At 30.5% G+C, this 17,985-nt stretch overlaps 1 protein-coding gene across 1 annotated transcript in view; it reads left to right on the forward strand.

The window, feature by feature from the left end:
• Window positions 1–2,340: 2,340 nt before the first annotated feature.
• LOC142317324 (trafficking protein particle complex subunit 12-like) overlaps window positions 2,341–17,985 on the forward strand; it is a 40,306-nt gene continuing 24,661 nt past the window's right edge. Inside the window, exons 1-5 of the mRNA XM_075353781.1 lie at window positions 2,341–2,904; window positions 4,569–4,756; window positions 11,162–11,281; window positions 13,921–14,031; window positions 16,966–17,217. Of these exons, the coding sequence (XP_075209896.1) occupies window positions 2,403–2,904; window positions 4,569–4,756; window positions 11,162–11,281; window positions 13,921–14,031; window positions 16,966–17,217 (1,173 nt within the window). The 5' untranslated portion in view covers window positions 2,341–2,402. The remainder of the gene's footprint in view (window positions 2,905–4,568; window positions 4,757–11,161; window positions 11,282–13,920; window positions 14,032–16,965; window positions 17,218–17,985) is intronic.

The raw sequence follows: 17,985 nt of genomic DNA on the forward strand, positions 1-17,985 counted from the left end.
GTTTTTTATATTTGATGGACAATAACTTTGTTAAATGCGTAACAAATGCATAAATCTTTTAAGCAAAACTTATAGAGAATTTAATTCTGAACAAAATGGAAAAGAGAGGTTGAATAAAACAACGAAAAGTTAGAAAAATACGAATTTTATTTAGAAACAGTACATTATTACATTTGTAATAAAAGTGCTTATTTAATGTAAGAAAATCATATTTCTTTTTGGTGAAAAACACAATTTACAGTTAAAAATTGCTGTTAAGTTAAAAAAAAAAAACTGGAAATTACCCAACAATTATAAAATAAAGATTTTTTAGACAATAATTTTTTTATTAATGACAGAAATACAATAAATTTGAAAAATTGTTATCTTAAAGTCGGCAACAAAATAACAGAAGCTGATCTACAATGCGAAGTACTGTGTTAGTATTTCAATTATTCTGTAAGATACTTTATGTAATCGGGTACTGCGAACTGTGATGTCGATAGCGAAGTTTTGAGTGAATTTTAGTTTGAACTTGGTCGATTTGCTATTGAAGTAATGCTGTACTTATTTACAACAGAGGAATACACTGATAGGTATTCATTTTGGGAGTGTGTAATGGTAATGCGTCTAATATGAAATACGTTTTCCGAATCGCAGGATTCCAGATCCCGCAACAATTAGCTCAACCTTTTGCAATCTTCGAGAAACAAGGTTCACTGCTGGTATTTGTAGCAGCTACAAACGGTCTGTTCAACAGAACGCTGTTATTAATGAAATTATTATCGATGTAGTTCAGCCTATTCCAGACGACAGTACACAACGTCTTTCTAAACGGATCAGAGTTTTGCATTCGACAATTTGAAGGAAAATTTAAATAAAACAAGTTTTATCCTTATCATAAACAACCAGTTCAACATCTACACCCAGGAGACGGTCCGCTTCGCTTGGAGTTCTGCAACTAGTGAAATACAAGTCGATAACTCTACAAATATGTTTTGTTTTCCGACGCGGCAAATATCACTCGAGATGGCGGCAAAAAATTACGCAATGAACATACATGGGCAGAAGTAAATCCTCATGAACGGTGAAAGGCAATTTTCAACATTGATTTAGCGTCAGTGTGGGTGCAGCCGCCTTCTTCACAATCAGCTGTTTGGAGCGTTCATATTACACGGCCGCTTAAATGTTGAGGTCTACTTACACTTTCTTCAAGAACTGCTGTAGGAAGATGTTACTCTAGCGCTGAGACACGAAGTCTACTTCTAGCACGATGGCGTGTTTTCCCATTTCTCTTGTGCCGTTTTCGCTTGCTTAAATCATTTCCATGAGAAATGGTTCAGTCGTGTAGGTCCATATTCCTGGCCACCAATAACGCCTGATCTAACACTTTTAGAATTTTGCGTCTGGAGATGGATGAAAAATATTGTATACTACAAAACAAAAATACATTCTCGCGAGGAATTATTTGAGCAACTTACGGACGCCCTAAAGAACTAAAAAGTGCAACAAAAGCGGTACAGAAGCATGCCAAGAAATGTGTTGAAAATGGCCGGCACATTTTTTCACATTTATTATTAACTGGTACGTATAATAAATGCACTTTGGTCTAGTGTATTATTTCTAAATAAAATTCGAATTTTTCTAACCCGTCTTTGTTTTATTCAATTTATCTTACTCCATTTTGTGCAGAACTAAATTCTCTACAAGTTTTGTTTAAAAGTTTTATGCGTTTAATTTCCATTTAGTAGAGCTATTGTACGTCAAACATAAAAAAACAGGGGTTTTTGCTCCAATTTATTGGCTTTCACCCCACTACTGCAGATGCGGTTGTGGGGCCTGTTTTATTAGACTTTCAGGACAAAACCCATAAGAAATCACTAATTCTGCCACTTAATTAACGTCCTAAAAATTTCAGTGTGAAATTTCACCGGGGTAGCTGAAATTCGAGTGAAATCTTTCACTAGCCGTAACTCAGATGAACCTGTTCTATGGTATAAATTTTCAATGTAAAATAATTTAACACTGAATAAAATTAGATTTTATGAACAATAAGGATAATTTTTAGCAGTTATATACATATATATTGTTTACAATTTAAAGCGTTTCTAACATAAAACGCAACAGTTTAATATAACTTTTAAAAACAACTTGCTTTTAATAATGCCGAGTATTAAAAACTATTGATACTAATATATTAATTCATTAAAGAAGTTAAACTTTCGATTAGTTAGCAGATTTTATCGATATCGCAAGACCAATTTACGTTTTGAAATTCTGAGGTGGTGTTTCGATTGTCAGCCATATATCGATACTGCTGTAAAAACTATGTTTATCGAATTGAATTGTATTTGTTGTGGTTATGTTGTAAGTAATGTGTTGTGGCAGTGTGGTGTTTATGAAGTAGTTTTAATTTAATTAAAATGTCTCAGGATGGAAAGACCCCTATCCGTGGCAACCTCCCACTAGTTAATCAATATTTTACTCAGTCTTCAGATTGTCATAGTAATTTTTTTGATGATATCTCATCCAGCAGCGACAGTTCAGCTTTTATGAGAAGTGTTGTTGGAAGTAATTCGTCTAGTGATTTATTTCACGCTGCATCAAACTCTAATTCTGTGAATACTACTGTTTCTGTAACCACCGAAAAACAGGAAGATTGTAAAAACGGCATAGGTAAAGGGATTGACATTGCAGGGAAAGAAGAACCCGTTGTTTGTCGTATTTTTTCTTCGCAAGAAAATATTACAAAACAAATTGATGGTGGATCAGGACGGGATTTCTTTGATATGATAGGGTCACATCACGGCCATTCTATTCCTGGAGCATCTGTTAAAAGTAGCCCAAGTTTGCCAGTCGATTTCAGTTTGGGTATTTCGTCAGGGCCAACCAGCCTTATTCAGGCTCCAGAATTTAATCCAGGAAGTAAGTTTATTAATTATATTCATGGCTCTAATCCCTACCTTAGTAACAGGGTGTTTTAACTTTGCTAGCATGTCTAGTTATATAGTTATCATTAAGTATATAGGCTGCTCATAGTAGGTTAAAACTCAGAATTGTGAAATTCTGGCAATTACTAGATTTGTATTTGTGGTTTTTATAATTTGTCATATAATAAATTTGGGGCTTTTTCTAATAGTGTTAAACAAAATGACTATTGCATTTTACCAAGTTCATTTGAATTCCTTTTTATATGCTTTATGTTTTACCATTTACACTTTGCCTTCAGTGTAGGTTTTGCCTCTTCTATCATTGTTATGAACCAAGTGCTTTGCAGTAGCCCTTGCTAACATAGTCTTCAATTTGAAATTTTGTTGCAGTCATTGTTTATGTTGAATTTGTTTTTACAGTCCGACTAGTTATGATAACAATATGAACACATCCACAGTGTCATCAGCCTTCAGTTCTAAGATTACATGTAAACATCAGTAGACTTTCATCTATCAGATTAATCCCTGGGTAATAAAAAAATTGATTTAAGCTGTATATGTTTATTAATATTCTTTTTAAGTTAATTATTCTTTAGATTTAATATTCAGTTTATTTTGTTGTATTCAATACACACATTGCTGTTATTTGTACATAATTTATTTTTATTGTAAATGTTGATTAGCCTCCATGTACACACTAGAGATAAATTGTAAAAAACAATTCTTCCCTTTGTTTAATTACAAATTTATAAGGTTGATGATTCCTGGTTTTTAAGATGGATATCAGATTTTATTTGAATTCTTCTCAGATCTTTTAGATTGAAGATTTAAGTCTGCCCTTAACAGCTTTATCATCAAAATCAAATACTATCAAACTTTTTCCAGCTATACACACACTTTATTTGAAATTTGATAAAAAATTTCCGGAATATGATTAGATTTATTATTACAGATAGTGATAAAAGTTATGTTAAGTTTACATAACACAAATTGTAAATAAGATCATCCCTTGATTGATTATTCAACAATTTCCTTAGCACTCATATCATAATTTTTTGTGGTTATTTTCTATCATAATTGTCATATATTTCATTTGTATTGTAATCTTATTATACTACAGTAGCACTTGAATGAACAGATGAATTTTTTTTATGAGACAAAATACGTATAAAAATATACTGGAAGTTTGTCAGTAAGAGCTGAGAAAAAATTATTTAAATTATAAGGGAAAATTGAAAAATTAAAGATCTTTGCAATAAATGGACCTCATTATTTATTTTAATGATGAACAGTTCAAAAGAAACATTTTTTGAAATTATATTATTAATTACAAAATACTTGTATCTAGAAGTAAATAGAAATTTAGTTGGTATGAACAGGAACTTTAGGAACTCTAAATTTGATAGAATAGTGTTACCACTGATTCACTTTAATAATTGCTCTATGCGTAAAATTAAAATCATGCTGTCTTTGCTTTTAATAAGAAAATAAAAGCAAGTAGGAATTCAGGGGTTAAAAATATTTTATGAAACATTATTGCCAGATAATCTTTTTGTATTAAGAATGATTGAACATTGTATTTGAATCTTTATGTCATTTAAATATTTTCTTAGTTAGCTCTTTATATATTATAAAATAATATCAAAATGGATTTTACAGATGTGTTTGAAGATCCTTTTCTTAGTGGTAAGGGAACTAATGGAGAATGTGAAAGAAGACGAGATGCATGGATTCCATCTGAGCAGACGCGTCGTACACTGATTGCTGCTGCCACTGCTATTCCAGGAACGTATTTTCCAGAACGAGAACTTTTAACTATGCCAGGAGTTATTTTAGAGGAAGATATGGTAGACTATTATTTTTTTCTTCATTGTGTTAATGAATAAATAATAATTTTTTTTCAGCCGACAAGTTTTTGTATTTTTCTATGAATTGAATTATAATTTAGAAGACCGTACAATAATTTGGAATTTAAGGTTTTCATGCATGATATATACTGCTGGGTGATTCAAAAAGCACTTCATAATTTTAAAAGTGTATAAAAATTTATTGAGCTAATATACAAATTTGGTTGAGGTCTCATTTCATAGAAAAACTTTTTCAAGTTTGTCATCCAACATTCATTTTTGTTCGATATGCCTTCCACTTGTAATGAGAAATACATCCCACCTGAAGTTGATTTCATTGCAAACTGTAGCCAGCAAGTCAGGCTTTACCTCCGCAACTACTGTGTTAATTCAAAGTCTTTTATGAACAAGATCAGCAGGCAAATGAGGGTACATGAATCCGATCTTTAATGGAAAGACCGTCAAACTGAGGAATTAGAAAATTTTGAAGCTCATCAAGATAAATGATACCATTTACGGTTGCCTCTTGAATGAAGAACGGACCGGGCCATACGACCTTTGTTAGCTTAGGGCACAAAATTCATTGACCTTAGGACTATCATGAATGTGCTGAAAAGTTTCATGAAGGTTTTTGCTACCTGATATCTGTAAGATATGGGTGACCTTGCCACTGATGTGAAATATTGACTCATCACTAAAAATGTGTCATCATTTGCAGTTCTATTCATCATTTCCACACAAACTGCAGCCAAGCAACTTTGTTGTTATCTATAATACATTGAACCACGGTAAGTTTGTATGGCTTCAAATGCAATCATTGATGTAATATGTGCCAAACAGTCTTTTGTGAAATGCCAGTTTCACATGATGCAAATTGCGTTAATTTCTTTGGACTACGTGCAGAGTTTTCTCTGAGTTGTTCCACAGCAGCTTAAGGGATGTGTGGGCGTCCTTGTGGTTTTCTATATTTAACAGAACAATTTACCTCAATGAAGGTTTGGTGCCAAGAGTAAATTGTATGCCTCTAGGAGGCTTCGTAGTGTACTCTCTATGAAAATTACATTGAACTACAGTTACTGACTCCAAATCGTGAAACCAAAACATACAGCAAGCACATTCTGCACCAGTAAATGCTTCCATTGTTAACAACACTGGTGACAGCGCTGGTGGCCGAATTTGGTATTAATGATTAATGTTTCAGTTAAATAGTTTTAAATCAATATTTCTAACTTTATAATTTCAGAATTTTTTTGTATTTTATAATTTGTATATTAATTTTATTCATAAAGAAATGTTAATTTATTTTTGTGAAATTGTTGAGTGTGTTGCCAAATGAAAGGATTTAGTTCATTCTGATTGTTCAAATTATTATTTACGTAAATCTAAACACATGTTTTGAATTTATATGTGTGATTGTAACTTTTCACTTGAAAGACTTGTAAACTGCTGAGCTAGTTTGAATGTTTTCTTTTACTGTTATTTTCTTTACTTTTGAATGTTTTTGAACTTTGAGGAAAGTTTAAACAAAAATTTATGAAGTCATTTGGTAGAATGATGCTGATGAGAGTTTGTCCAATGGCAGAAACATCGAAGACTTATTTACTCTGACCAACTCGCAAATCAACATTTCAACATTTTAAAAATTGTTTAAAATATAAAAAAAATAATAATTTTGATGAAATAAACCTGCATATCATCGCAGAAATAGATGTTCTTAATGAATAAAGGTTTTTTTTTTTATAAATATATGATAATCTTTGTAATTTCATATTTTTTTAATTTGAAAATGTGAAATTTTTGTTCTTCTAACTCATTTATGAATCACGTCGCTAGATAGCAGTACTTGATAGTACTAGGTAGTGTATACTTGAAATAATTAAATATAAAAAAATATTTTAAAGAGATTATACTAGTTTTATTAAAAAAGGAATAAATAAAACAGAAATAAATTGGTAAAGTTTTTATTCTACAATTAGTACTATTTGGTGGTGCAGGGCCATGATATTTTGAAAAATTGTATTTATGTATTAAAAAAAAATTATATTTATTTTTCATAAAAATAAGAAGAATCTTATTATAACAGATGAATAGTTATTGACTAGACTTGATATATTGTCCAATCAACCAATCGTATGATTTCAGATTTATTATATTATTGCTGTTCTACTTGAGCGGAATATTTTTCTTTAACTTAGGTTAAATTTTTTTCAGTGCATTTGGTAAAATCTTTTCAACTTGATCATCAGCTATTAGTTTCATAGGTAATTTGAATTATAATTCTGATGCTCTCATTTTAAAATTTTTTTAGTCATCAATGAGATTATTTATCATGGTTAAAAAACGTCTGAATATGATTGTAAATTTTACTATTGTAATGGGTTTATTTTTAATATATAAATTTGGATAACTTCGTAAACCTTTGATAACTTTCATAACAATTTCGGAACACTTTCATGATATACAGGATGATTCAGGAGGAGAGGGCAATACTTTGACAACTCAATGATAAAATGTTGCTTACAAGTAGTATTTTATGTGGTTTAATAACTTTCAAAAATGCCACTGTTAATATGCCCCTTAATTGACGTTCCCAGAATTTCAGAAAGCCTTAATTTACCCAGAGGAACTGAAACTCGGGCGAAATCTTTCACCCTGTATAACTCGCTGACGAAACATTTTTGTACCTATGTTTATATGTACTTTTTTCTTATTTTTAGCCTCTAGAATGAATTTTCAAAGTATTGCCCTAACCTCCTGAATCATCACAATCATTTTGTTTTCAACTCGCAGTATTAGCTACACTTTCGCTCCAAGTATTTTGTATACGTATTCTGCAAAGCAGTCGTAAAACTTCTAGGTTTTGTATACAAGTTGTTATTTAAGCGTAATAATCAATGCTCTGAGATATTCAGCTGATTCTGATACAAGAATTATGTTGTATATACAAATTGTTTTTAGATTCATTTGATGAAGATTAATTGTAATCTCCAAAAAATTATAAGATGTCACAATTTTTTGTATGAAGCAAGTGACATAGTTTTTGTCTTATATGCTTTCTGGATAATGTGTTTATAATTAAAATTAGACTGTAAAATTGCTATGCTTTGTTTTATTTTCATGTTATCTTTGCATATACAAAACTGAGACAAAACCTCATCATTCAATTTCTACCTATTAACTTGTTCATTATGTTGATTGTTTTAGTTTTTTTGTTTTTTCAGGGTTATACAAAAACAATAAAATTATTTTAATAAAACTTGCAAAATGAATTTACTTTAACTCGGTATAATAGTTTAGGTGGTTGAAATCTTAGCTATCTATTATGTCTTGATTTGAAATGTTTACCCATGATTGTTCACAATTCTATCTTTTAGATCTCTCTTACTGTAAAAAAAAGTAATTAAAAGTTTTAATTAGTAGTGCTTAATTTAACTTATGTTGTTCCTAGGTTCCTGACTGAGAAACAGTTAAATATTTATAACACATTAGGTTTACTCATTTTTTGAAAGTCATTGTTTTAACAACTGTTCTGGCCATGTTTGTCATAACTCCGCAAACTCAGGACTAATAAATGTAGCATCTGCTTATTTTAAACCAAATATAAAGTTAGCCCTCTTATTACTTTCAATTCTTGAGTATCCATGTAACTTGACATTATTAAGGAATAAGAGATGCCGTAATGCTTTATAGCAATTCCAGACCAGCAAAAAAAATGCCTGGGTTGAAAATCTTAAATACTGTCTGACTGTCACTTGTCCTCCCAACTCCAGCCATATGCAGATATAACTAATATTTGCGGATTTCTTAGCCTGCAATGAAAGAATGTAGTTCAGGGTGAAAATAAATTATTCAGTGCATTTTATGAGTTAATGAAAAATAAATAAAGTAATTTAACGCACATTGATTTTTTCAAACATTAGTGTAGATACTAGACTTACTGATGACCTTGAATGAATAAGATGGCATGATGTAACAACAGGGGGATCGTCAGTTTAACAATGGGTGCTATGCAGGAGAAAGCAATGTATGTAATATGGTTACAAGAAAGCGGAACTGTTATTACTGTTTGAAGATGTCTTTCATTAGAGTAGGCTCTGATCCTCTTAATAAAGAATCTATTAAACGTTGGTGTTAGCAGTTCAATGATACAGGGTGTATAGTACATAAAAATGGTGCTGGCAGATCTGCCAAAAAAGGTATTGGCAGGCAAAGTAATTTATTACTTTGAGATAAACCATGTTGATACAATTTTGCTGTGGATGTTCTTGATAAAGTGAATGAAGATGTGTTTATAGAAAAAGTAGTTTCTTTGACGAAGCTACCTTCCATGTTTCTGGCCATGTTAATTATCATAATGATCAAATTTGGGGTAGCAAGAACCCTCATGCCATTCCACATACACTTGATGGCCTGAAAATTAACATTTGGTGTACATTGAATGCTTATGTAGTGATCAGACCATTCTTCTTTGCCGAGCCAATGGTTTCTAGCACATACACGTTACAGGAGTATGCAGTACTACAAATTGAACATCGGCAATTCAATGTTTACTTCCAACAAGATGGCGCACTATTATACTGGGGTTTACATGTTAGGGAGTACGTACATGAATAATTTCCTGAACGTTGGAATGGCTGTGATTGTTCAGTTTTCTGGTCACCTCAATCCCCTGATGTTACACTACTTGTTTTTTTCTTTGGGGGTTTGTCAAAGAAGGGTATATGTAATGAAGGTTGTCAACATCAATCAACTAAAAAGAAAAATCAGACATTCAATTAATGGAATAACTCCAAATATTCTTCATTATGTTTAGTGAGAAATTGAATATTGCTTAGACATTTTACATACCATAAAAGGTGTTCATGCAGAACTTGTTTGAGGTTAATAAATGTTATAAACAAAACTGTTCGAAATGTCCTGTTCAACAGTAAAACATGCATGTAAGTCAACACTTTATCTGAACACCTAAAGTGCACTGAATAGTTTATGATCACATGTATATTAATAAAAAATCTGATGTGGATACCCACATAACTTCCTTGTATGCATATTAAATTATATATACATTTTTTTTAAAATGAAAAGTACATAAAATTTATTTCATTAATAACTTCTGATATTTTTTCATTTTTTTTTTTATTGTAATTATTATTTATAGTAAAAAATCATTTTACAATCATTTATTAATAAATCAATATATTTAAATTAAAAAAAAAAAAAAAAAAATTAAAAAATAGATGAAGTCTGTTTCGAATCGATGTGCTTTCCCCTTATAAGATTCTAATATTTCATTAATTAAAATTTTATTTGGCTATAACTCTAGAAGCATGAAAATAAGTACCACTTATGATATATTTTTGAAAAGGTTTCAATCAGGGCTTATTAATGCAGTTAAGAAAAAGTCCAAAATCCAAATTTTTTGGATTTTGGGCTTTTTGGGACACGTTTGGTCCATCGATTGCAATCAAAAGGGGAGATGCACAACTAGATGTTACTACAATCCTAAATCCAAAATCTCAACATCCTTTGGGTAATCGTTTTTGAGTTTTACAAGATACATATGTATGTACATACAGATTTCATGCCGAAACTAGGCAAAATGGATTCAGGGATGGTCAAATTGAATATATCCATTTAAATCTGAAAACCAAAATTTTTCAATACTTCCTTTACTTCGTACAAGGAAGTAAAACTGAGATTAAGGTATTGATAAGACACTGGAATGTTGTGGTTGGAAATGGTAAAGGGAGAAGTAGGGTAGGAAAATTTGGCTTGTGGGAAGGAATGGAATGGAATTAGAATTCTGCCAAGAGAAAAAGTTATAAATTATCAACACTTTGTTCAAAAATCTAAAAGATATATGTGTGTATCCTCCCTGGATAAACCTTGCTGTTAGATAAACTATATCTTAGTAGATGAAAGGTATGGAAATGCTATTAAGAAAGCCAATGGATTACAAAGTGCAGATGTCAATAGTGATCATGTGCTACTTATGATGGAAGTGAAAATTACTTTAAAAATAGACAAAGGTAGTTAAGAAATGAAAGTTAGAGAAGTTGAAGAAGTTGGATGAAGAAACGGTGGGAGAAAAACTACCTAAGAGAAAATGCATTTTAAAGCCGTGCTAATAAAAATGGAATTGATCTAAGTAGTGCAGTCATGGTTGAATGAAAATAATGCATGTGATACATTTACAATTGACTATAGGTTGAAAAAAAAAAAAAACTTTATTCACTTTTACATTTTAAATCAGCATTTTCCCCCACCAAAATGGTACATCTATAATTCATAAAATAATGAAAAGGAAAATTAGTAGTATGTTTTTGTTTTTTCTTTTGTACTACAGAGTTTTTAAGTTAAGAAAAAATAATGGTGGCTTCAAAATTTAAACTGATTTTGTTGTAGGTTGACAATGTGCAGCAAGTAGTAACACATTTTCTTGGAGAGGCTGAAGCATCACAGAGAAAGGTTTTAATAATGAATGATGTTACACAAGATGAGAGAGGATTACGCGATCTCATACAGGTCTGTGGTTTAAAGATAATTAAAATCTTATATTTTATATTGATAAAGAAAACTTCCTTCATAGAGAAGTTATGTCTAGTGAAATTTTTCTTTTGTTTTAAAAGTAATTGTGGTTGGGCTTAAGTGTGTTATTGGTTACAGAATAAATAAATAATTATTTATAGAAATATATGTTTTCACTTCATGGATCATCCCAGTTTTAATAAAGAAAATGTTTAAATTTACAGCAAAGGACCTGTTTTTATTTTATGTTTTTGCACTTTGTTTGTAGGTTTGTGGTACCATACAGCCACTGTTTTGATTTTTATGAAACTTTACAGTAGGTTTCCTTGCTTTTAGGAAGAAAAACATATTTGTGTAGCAGTTTTGTTTCAAAATAGCAGCTGCTATTTTTCTTAGACAGGCCCAATGTATAGGTGCAGTATAGTAGTAGAGTAGAAGTTCCATTGCCACTCCACCACTGCTTACAGACTGAATGGTCCTGACAACCTACTCCTTAAATCACCCACTTCTGGACTATATCTTAGTGCTGTGCATAAATACTCTTTATTTTTCACACTTTACTCCATCATTAGGCCTAATGTTTGTCTCCGACACAATTCTCCTTCTACTGTGTAGTATAAGGTTTTTTTTTCCAGTGCATTATTATTTTTGATAAAATTTTATTACTGTTTTCCTTCAGACATCTTATTTTTTTTATTTTTTATAAGAAGGAGACACCTATCTCCTAAACAGCCATCAGTCAGTGGTGTCTGATGACTCTTGAGTGAGGAAGAAATTAGCGCTGAAAATTTATTTTTGGGCCTAACTAAAACTTATGCAATAAGTTATAATAAAAAATTCACTTACTTATTTCAATTTTATTGTAGATACAATTTTTTAAATACAATTCAAAATTTGCTATTTATAGAACTAGTAAATCTATTTTAAAACGAATTACTATATATGTCATTTTTACATTCTGGAAATATCATTCTCATAAAAACAAACATTATATATAAACCCGTACATTGTGATGATGGATTGTGTTTTTTTTGACTCAAAAAAACAAACACTTGTCTGTTTCCTTACCACACTTAGGTACTGTTTTCTCATTACATTCTTGTGCTGCTGGTTCAGAACTTTATGCAGAAGGCTGGGATCTTTCCTGTTCTGTAAGTGCATTTTAGAAGTAAAATGCACCCTTGGAAGTATAATTGCTCGCTCAAGTAGGTGTCATCCCACACTTCTTCTACCCACATTTGTTAAAAATTTGTGTCATTTCCTTTTTAATCTATACTAAATTTATTTCAATTTGTTTTGAGTTAGAAGTTCAATTGAGACTTAACATTGACAATTTTAATTACCTAAATTGCTCATTATTGGAAAGGATCAAGAATTTTCAGTTAAAATAGATTTTTCCGTAAAAATGTTATGTATTAACAGAGTTACGAGGATAAAATTGACATTTAGTTCTTGTAATTCAAAAGTGGAGAATTTATTAGATTTGATTGTATTTTGGTCAAATAAAGATATAATTAGGTAGATTTCATAAGAAAGTTAGTTACCTATTGTAATGGGTACCACGATTTGACTTCTGGAAAATTTTGACATACCTTTGCGTTTCACATCCCCCAGACTCCAAAACCATCATCAGTTCAAAAGTATATTTATAAATATATATATATATCACTTTCTTGTGGATACGATAACTACCATAATTTTGCGCCAATCACTTTCAAATTGTTACATAAAATATAACAACCCAAAATCTCGGTCGAGTTTGTTAATAGGCAAAATTGGACCATTGGGCTGAAAATAGTGGCTTTTTCGAAAAAACAAAGTATAGCTATTACTTTCTTATTAAGTAAAATATTAAACTCGTTAAAAGTTCCTGCTATTCTTTGGATAAGGGCCTAAAACTTTTGTAAGTGAAGTCTTTATCACCAACCATTGGCCCAGGGGATGGAAAAAATGGGGTTTTGAAGACAAAATAATCATACCTCCCTTAATAGACACAGTGAATTGGTTTAAAGTGGTCGTTAGTCCTCTAATCATTACCTAAAACTTTTGTCTGGAACAATTTTTTATATGACCAATCCTTACGGCAAGGGATAACCAAAATGTTGCTGGAATTATAAGAAGATGGAGCTTGTTGTATACTAAATATGTGAAGCATTTTTTTACATGCAGCCATTGTCGTATTAAGTAGATTTGAAGTTTTTCTTAACTTTTAAGGTGGAAATCTTTTTTCCTACCTCTGCCTTCCATCATGCCGAAAGGGCTTTTTTTGTCAATGTCTATGAAGAAACTGAATTAATTGTTCATAAAATCATTTGAGGTAATGGAATCTCCATTTAATTAGACTTGAAACGTTGACTGTTCTAAGAGAAACTTCCAAGAATCCAGACCATTGTTAGAAAATTTGTTTTTCAAATTGCTATTCAGAGAACTGAATGACAAATAATTTTAAATACTTCTGAAGGAAAGAGTATAAATCTGTAAATCAGAATATGAATGTTTCTATCTAATGAAAATGATTAAGTTACATAAAGTTCAGGTATTTTTCAATTTTAAAAATTTGAATGACTTGGCTGTATGAGGGCCAGGGTTTACATTTTGCACATATATGTTTATTTATTTTTCTTTTTATATTCTAGGCTGAGTGTTATAGGGCTGCTGTAAATTTGACTGGCCAATTATTAACAATATATGGTCAAGGAGCTGGCCGGACTGGACATACCAGTAAACATACAGTGCATTCTATACAGGTAACAGTATTCTTTTTCTTTAAAAATGTACTTATTCATTAATATGCACGTGCTTATATATATAATTTTTCTTTTTGGAAATAATAAATATTTTAAATAAACCTACAGTTACAAATAAAAATTGATGTTCCATCAAAGGAAAAAGGTCTTAGTTTCCTAGATATGAAGAAAAATTGCAATTTTATGTGAGTAGCAACAGTTGCTTAGGAGTTAATAATGAGGAGTCAACAATTCAGGCCAGGAGTTCTTTTATTTTTAAAAATAACTTAAGCAGAAAAACTTTAGTTTCCAAAGCCTGGCTACTGAATTTTTTCTATGCCAATTTTAATATCAAGAGAACTACACTACAAAAACTCATTGATATGTTTACAAGTTACTCCATTAATATATTATTAAGAAGAACAAATTTATAAAACTTTGAACTTTTATTCAAAGCTAATACTAACAAACTGAATACTGATGTTTGGTTTGAAATGTCATAAATTAATCAGATAATAAAAGAAAAGAAGCCAGTTGTTATTAGGACAAAAGGAAATGAAACAGATGTACATTTTCCTCTTTCTATGAAGGTGAATAGAGAGATTTATCTCTTGTGTATTTTCAAAAGAAAACTTTACTTAAGGTCAAAATAAAAGGGGTGATTGTTGTTGTTCATCATTTTCTTTAAGTTCTTACTCTGCTTTGGAGGTTGGCAGTAATTATGGTGATCATTAGTTTAGGAGCTGCATGGGTCAGGTCACTTGATATACATCATTTACACTCTCTGAGATTGTACAACCATGATATTTTCACTTGAATCTTTCACTGCATTATCACCTGCTGAAAAGTATATTTTTTCTCTTGTACTGTGTGACCAAGATTCAACAGCTACCCTCTCTTTCTAGTTTCTTCTTTCCATTCTTTTCAAAATTTCAACATTCCTAACCCAATATGTCCAAGATATTCTTTAAATTTGTTATAGATTTATATTTTAAATATCTGAGGATTTTTAAGGAGAGTTAAGGATTGCTGGCAGGGATGATTTTTCTAGAATGAAAGAAAAGGGTTGGGTGAACTTCAGTTTAATTTTTTCAATTCAAGCCAAAAATTGTGAATTCATTTTGCTGATTGATTTTATTTTTATTTTTTGATTTTATAAAATAAATGTCAGTAAAAACTTGTTCATTGTTTTTAAAATTTTTATTGTAGTTAAAGATAATCTTTAAAGGTAATTTGAAAGTATATAGAATGATAAAGTAATCTGAAATCATTACAGAATGTTCCATGCTATCTTAGTTTAGCATCATGAAACTTGCTGTGATTGTAGAATATCATAGAACTCCTAGGGAGCATGTGCACATATGTGCTTACTTTGTCTTTAAAATAGAAATGGTTTTATAGTGTTATACTAGAAAGAATGTGTAATTTAAAAGGAATTATGTAATTCATTATGTAATTACATAATTATTATGTAATTTAAAAAAATACATAATACAAAAAGGAATTTTTTTTTAAGAAAAATAAAATGAATAATAATATAATATAAAATAGATTACAATCATGTAATGCAGTAATTAATACAAGTTTTGATTTTAATAATTACAACAATTATGTAGTACAATAGTTAATATAAAAGAAAGAAATAATTATAGTTTTTTTCTTAATAAAGAAAGTAAAATTTGGGAATTGTATCCAATCCGAAAGTGTTTTTATGAATTATTGTTATGAAAACTATGAAAAACTGTAATCTTTTTCTACAACATATTCTTCTAAGGAAAGGGGTGGGGGTTGTCTATGAACTGGTTGCACTAATATTACAGATCAACATCATATATATTTATATATATATAAGTGTGTGTGTCTGTGTGTTTTTTACATGTTACAATTTGTGATGAGACTATGGGCCTATCATATTATAACTGGTAGAGAAGTTTCCAGAAAGAAGAAACAGAGAAAAATAAAGAAAAAAGAATCTAGAAGGAATGACAAAGGGATTCTTTCTAGAAAAGGACTTACAGAAAAGCTTGAAGGCACGTACAATTAAAAGGATGGTTAAGTACTGGTTCTGCAGGCCAGAAAATATAAGAACTGCTGGGACCAGCCGAGTAACAGTTAGTAGTCTTTCAAGTTCAAGTTGGGTCCAGAGTGTGTATGGCTAAACGAGTGAAGAGTATGGCTATTAATACTGAAACGAAGGACCTCCCATTTCAGTGAAAGAGTCGAGCTTTACCAAAGAAAGCAAGACAGATTCAAAGTAAATCATTGTTAGTGGTTTTTTTATTGATGGCATCAGCACAGTTTCTTATAAGTCAATTCTACTATGATGTTCTGAGGTGGCTGAAAGATGACATCCTGTTACAAATGAATTGATGCAACAAATCTTGGTTGATGTATCAACCTGTAATGTATCACTTGTGCATAAATTTTTGACATCTGTAAATGTGACAGTCATTCCACACCCTCTCTAATCTCTAGACCCTATGGAATTTCTTCCTGGTTTCAAAAATGAAATTAAAGCTTAAGGAATGATGTTTTAAACCGTTGGAGGATCCTGGCTGAATCATGGGAGGCAATGAATATTCTTGATGATTAAGAGAAGTGTTTCTATTCATGGAAAAACAGTGGGATTACACTAACCATGCAGAAAGAGACTTAGAAGGGAACGGAAGCCAATAATTTTTAAGACAATTATTTATTTTTTATAGGTTTATTTTGTGATCAATTGGGTAACACCTTGTATATATATGCAGTGGAACAGGGAATAGTCTTTACTCTGTAATTATTATAACTACAGAAACTTAGAGAAGTATTTCATTTTTTCAGCAGATTTTTTAATGTGATTTAACTGAGTTTTACATTTCATTTTCTTCTTAAATAATATATTTATCTTAAGTAAAAAAAAACAATTTTTATTGAAATCATAAATAATATTTATTTTTAACTTATCTTTTTCAGTTATGGTTTACAAGAATTGCTTTACTTGTAAAATTACAAGCTTTTTCATTAGCAGAGGCAGAGGCTAGTGTGTGGTGGGATTGTGATCGCCCAGATCTGTATTATCAGTTTTATCCAGAATTATATGGCGGTCGCCTTGGTACACTTATACCTTTCCAATTCAGGTTGCTACTTGCTGTTTTACCAAGTTTTTGTGATAAACATCAAGAGGCTCTTGACAGATTGCATTTAATACTTGCTGTTATTCGTAAGGTTTGATAATTTTATGAATCTATTCATTTCATACTTATATTTTATAACAATAATTAGACGCTTTTAACATTTTAAATCTTCAAAAACTGATCATAATGACCTCATTATATTTATGAAAATTCAGAGGGGCACTAATATTATGAGTTCTGACTTTATTCTCTTCTAGCTTTATCAGTTTTTTGCAGATTTTACCAGATTTGCTTTTATAGAAAGAAAATATATTTAATCATGCTGAAGTTATTTTTTTAAATTGTTGAAATATAATGGCTCGCTTTCAAATTTCAAAGAAAACTTTCTTGAAAAGAATGTTTCAGGGGTAATTAGCAACACCCTTTCAGAAAATTTACCATTAATTCCACTGCTAATTAGCCTCAATAGGTCCTTCAGAAGAACAGTTTCCAGGTAATTTGAAAGCAAGTCATTTATAATTCATGTTTTGTCTTGCCATTCATTGTATGCAAAATTTTCCTTGATTTTTATTGTTTTATCTTAAAAATAAAAAGTTCTTGACTCTCAAAGGAGTTTCCTAACTGACCTGTTGGCACTGGCAGTATTTTAATCTTGTCGTGTTCTGTTAGTTTAGTGCAGTTCATTTCATTAGAAATAAACTAAAAAAAAAAAAAATCTTTAGAGAATATATTCTAGTTAGTTGAATACATTAATCTCATAACCAGTTTAGGACCACCAATATTGGGCATTTACACTTTTAGTGGTTAGAAAAACAACCCTTACATTAACTCTTGAGTGATCAGTATTCAGCAATATTAC

This window comes from Lycorma delicatula, chromosome 1 (genome assembly GCF_047948215.1).
Source record: "Lycorma delicatula isolate Av1 chromosome 1, ASM4794821v1, whole genome shotgun sequence".
Lineage (NCBI taxonomy): Eukaryota > Metazoa > Arthropoda > Insecta > Hemiptera > Fulgoridae > Lycorma > Lycorma delicatula.